This window comes from Aplysia californica, unplaced genomic scaffold, assembly GCF_000002075.1.
Source record: "Aplysia californica isolate F4 #8 unplaced genomic scaffold, AplCal3.0 scaffold00086, whole genome shotgun sequence".
In the NCBI taxonomy this organism is placed as follows: Eukaryota; Metazoa; Mollusca; class Gastropoda; order Aplysiida; family Aplysiidae; genus Aplysia; species Aplysia californica.
This window is the reverse complement of record NW_004797356.1, coordinates 660,855-664,843: the sequence shown is the minus strand read 5'-3', so window position 1 is coordinate 664,843 and position 3,989 is coordinate 660,855. Positions and strand designations below refer to the sequence as shown.

The 3,989-nt window shown below is 40.4% G+C and overlaps 1 protein-coding gene across 2 annotated transcripts in view; it reads left to right on the top strand.

The window, feature by feature from the left end:
- The window catches only part of LOC101847944, an 11,628-nt gene continuing 7,639 nt past the window's right edge, over positions 1–3,989 (top strand). The window contains exons 1-2 of one of the 2 annotated variants that reach the window (XM_005094626.2): positions 1–181; positions 2,269–2,432. In XM_005094626.2, coding sequence (XP_005094683.1) covers positions 166–181; positions 2,269–2,432 — 180 coding nt within the window. In that variant the 5' untranslated portion in view covers positions 1–165. The remainder of the gene's footprint in view (positions 182–2,268; positions 2,433–3,989) is intronic. The other variant, XM_013080445.1, reaches the window with a different exon arrangement.

The window sequence follows — 3,989 nt, the reverse complement described above, 5'->3', positions numbered from 1 at the left end:
GCAGCCTCAGAACATATTTTTGTCCTTTCACTTCAACCAAAAACCTCTTGAATGTAGGCCTTGTTCCATAGACAGAATTCTGTATAAAACCCAGGCGAAAGTAAGCGTTACACCAACACTACTGGAAGAACTGAGCAGATCTCTCAAGTACAGAAATAAACAGGCATGATGAACATCGTTGGTGAGTATACAAGTTGGCCTTTTGTCTCTCTTATCACAAGATTGCTGTACGGGTCTCACATTCGAAAAGTCATAGTTTGTCTCTGACTGAGTAAAATTTAGCAACAACAACATCGTCAACATCCATGTAGATATTGGGAAAAAAAGACAGCGACGATTACAGCAATAATAATAGTTACAATTCCGACAGCAGCAATAGAAATTACGACATCGTGCAGTTCACATAATGATATTCTTTTTCGAATGTTCCTCTTACTCTTAGTTGGCCAAGGCGAGACCAATGTTGAGAGTTGTGGCTGCAAAACAACGTCAAAACAGTTGGTACTTCAGGTACAACTACTCTTTACGTCTATAACCAGAAGACGTTATGGTGATAGTCTTTTAAATTTCTACTGATATTAATCTAGTTTGAAAGCCACCCCCCCCCTCCCCCTCCGTTCCAGCCCATCCCGTTCCCATTCTCCACTCCCTCTCGTTCTTTTTGTGACAGCCAGATATTATGATCATTCAAATTTAACGACATTTAGACTGCAGATCACCTGTTTTCTTTTTCTCAACTAAAGCTGACTCTGCTAGTTAATACGAGCTGCTCTTAAACTTATGGGGTGTCAGTACCAGTTTTGACCGCATGAACAATAGCGATGACAACAACCCAGCCCCTCCTCCTGTCCCGAAAAAGCAATTATAATAATTATTTAAAAGATTAATAATCTACCCAGAACGTGGGTCGTAATGTGGGACAAGATAAGAACAGATACCAAACTCTCTCGTACTTCTTGTTTACAGACAGATCGACCTTCAACTCGTTCTCACTTTTGTTCCCATTTCCAACTGAATGCCTCAGTATGTTACTAGAACAAAGAAGAAAACATTGGTAATACTTAGTCCAAAATATTAGTGTCGTTAAAGGTTTATGAAAGCCTTAATCAACACATAGTTTTATATTGCACAAGTCGGCAAATCAGGACGTCATAACGCCACAAGGTCATCATATGAGCGCGCGAGACGCATTAAACATTTTCAGTTCGGTAGGAATTAATTTCAAATTTTGTCCGGGTGCCATCAGAGGTTTACTCTTATTCATTTTTTACCCCCAAGGGACCATTAACGTGTGCAACCTGAACACGGAACCTCCGAGAGCATTCCCCTTTATCCGAGAAGGCGAGGTGTTAGACCTTACTTACCCTAAGGTCAGGGGTGTGGCTGAAGGACAGAAATAAGGAGCAAACGATTAGCAGAGTCAGGAGCCTAGAGGAGGGGGCAAGGGGACAAAAAAAAGAAGGGGGGGGGGGTCAGAAAGTGGATATAAAAGCAGATGACAGAATATTGAAAGAGAGCAGAAAAGGAAGTAAACGGGGGACATTTTAGAGAAGAAAATTTTCCGTAGCTGTCAGGATTCGATCCCGGGACTTATTGGATAAGAGGCGAACACATTAACCTCTAGACCATGAGAGCCCCCAAATGAAGAATGTATTGTTGCATCGTCACTGCGCTAGCAAAATAGCAATACATTCTCATTTTTGCTACTTTTGAGATAAATGAAAAATAAGATCCCCAAACAAACAACAACTGTTTAACAACAATATAATTAAATGTCGATACAAATTGCAATGTAATTTTAGTTTGTGACTGCCAGACACTTGTAGTGGAATAATGCTTAAAACTTTAAAATTGTGGGGTCTGGATGAGTTCTGCCATTTTGCATTTATTTATTACTGTTAAAGTTTTGTAGTTTTGTTTGTGAGTTGCGCCAGAATAAAACTGGTCCACTTGAGGTATGCTATTTTGTAAACTAGGCCTTTAAACAGATTTTTAGACATATTTTTTTAAAATCGTGAGATGATTTCAATCCAGTCGTCCTCCTATACACAGCAAAATATTCCCACATACATCCTCTTAAATTTCTACGTGCTCAAACACTTAAGAACAAATACACCAGGAGAGAGAGAGAGAGAGAGAGAGAGAGAGAGAGAGAGAGAGAGAGAGAGAGAGAGAGAGAGAAAGAGAGAGAGAGAGAGAGAAAGAGAGAGAGAGAGAGAGAGAGAGAGAGATTCATCTAAAAACCAACTTATTACTCTTCCGGCTCAGTGGTTTTGACGTGCATTGTGGGCGTGTCCCTGGCAGCTCCAACCTTTGACCCTTGCGCCGACAAGCTGAAGACAATGCAAAAGTGTTTCATTGACAATGGCATTCCTTCGGAAGAGGTAAATGCCATGATCAAGGCTGTTTCAATCGGCGACGTGGCAGGAATGGTGAGTCCATTTCCGTTTCTGTTTTATTCTTTGCTCTGGTCGAAAGAAAACACCCGAGTGACTCTTTTCGAAATAAAAAAAAATATTTTCAGTATGATGCATCTATGTTAAGAGACGCCCGATGGTAGCTCAATATTGAACTAAAATAATCAAGCTTTGCAAACCTCTGCAAAATCTGAGAAACGTAAAATTGTCTTCGGGCGCGTATTGAGGAGCATCAATATTGATATAATGGACATACATTAGGTGGCGTCGGTGGCCTAGTTGTTAGGCTACCGGACTCGTAATCGTGAGGTTGCGGGGTCGGGGGTTCGAGCCGCGGGCTCGATGTCGTGTCCTTGGGAAAGGCACCTTGCACGAATTTTCGTCACTTCAAGTAGGTGGGAATGGGTACCCGGCCATAGACAGTGTAAGATCTTGACAGTATGTTAGTGTTTTAGCGCCTTTAAATGGCTGCTTGCACTGTATGCTTCCCAGGAAGTTGAGTTTGTTTCAGAATGCTCTCAGGTCAGCTGGGGTAATAGTATAGATAGTGAAGCGCAAATAGCTTGTTGTTGAGCGGGGATTTGCGCTATACAAACGCTATGTATTATTATCCAATGAATGGAGAATTTTGTATTGCAATAAACAAGATTCTATTTTTATATTTTGGCTCGAAATTTGTATTATTTTGCTTTGGAACCTATCAAATCTGTAAAGTTCTTGACATAATGATCTGTCATTTCTTCCCAAATATCACAGCGAGTTGTAAAAAGGGTCTGAATTGGGAGCAAAATTGCTTTTCTTCAGCTACATTTTCATGGTACTTCACTCTTCACTTACCTGTGAGATTCCTAGTGGGGCTATTTACTGGTGACCAGTCCTACGCTGATTTGATTTGGTTTTCCAAAAATTATCTAGTGACATTGGTGAGAAAGTTCTTAGCTATGCACGGAGATGTCTACTCGAATGACACCATGACGAAAATAAGGGTAAGACAGAACATTCCTGCTGTTGTGCGATGTAGTCCACTAAACCTCACCATCCGGTGATTCTCATGAGGGGGGGTTGTTGTTCATTCCACCCCAGACCACCCAAAACCATGGCAGCTTCGTAGCCTCAGTTCATCACTGACAGATGATTATTTCAAAAATCTAATAAAACAGTCCAAGTTTAAAAGGACTCGTGCTCGACACGAAACCATTCGCTCCTACCCCCCCCCTTGGAGCAAATAGAAACAACAAAAACTAAAAGGGTAGCTTAACCAAGAATCATTTTTGAACCCCCCAAAGGAAAAAAAACCATTGATACTAAAGAGCTCGAGTAATGTTTAGCCAAGGTTTTAAGTGGTGATTATGTAACTATTCTGTTTTCCAATCTGAAATTATAATCAGAAGATGCTGTTCATTGCAGAGACAATAATATTCTCTTTTCATTTGATATTCAATACATGTCCATTTCACTAATGTTGATGCACTTCAATATACTCGTGAACACACTTTTGTGTTTCTCGGATGTATGTGTGTATGTATGTATGTATGTATGTATGTATGTATGTATGTATGTATGTATGTATGT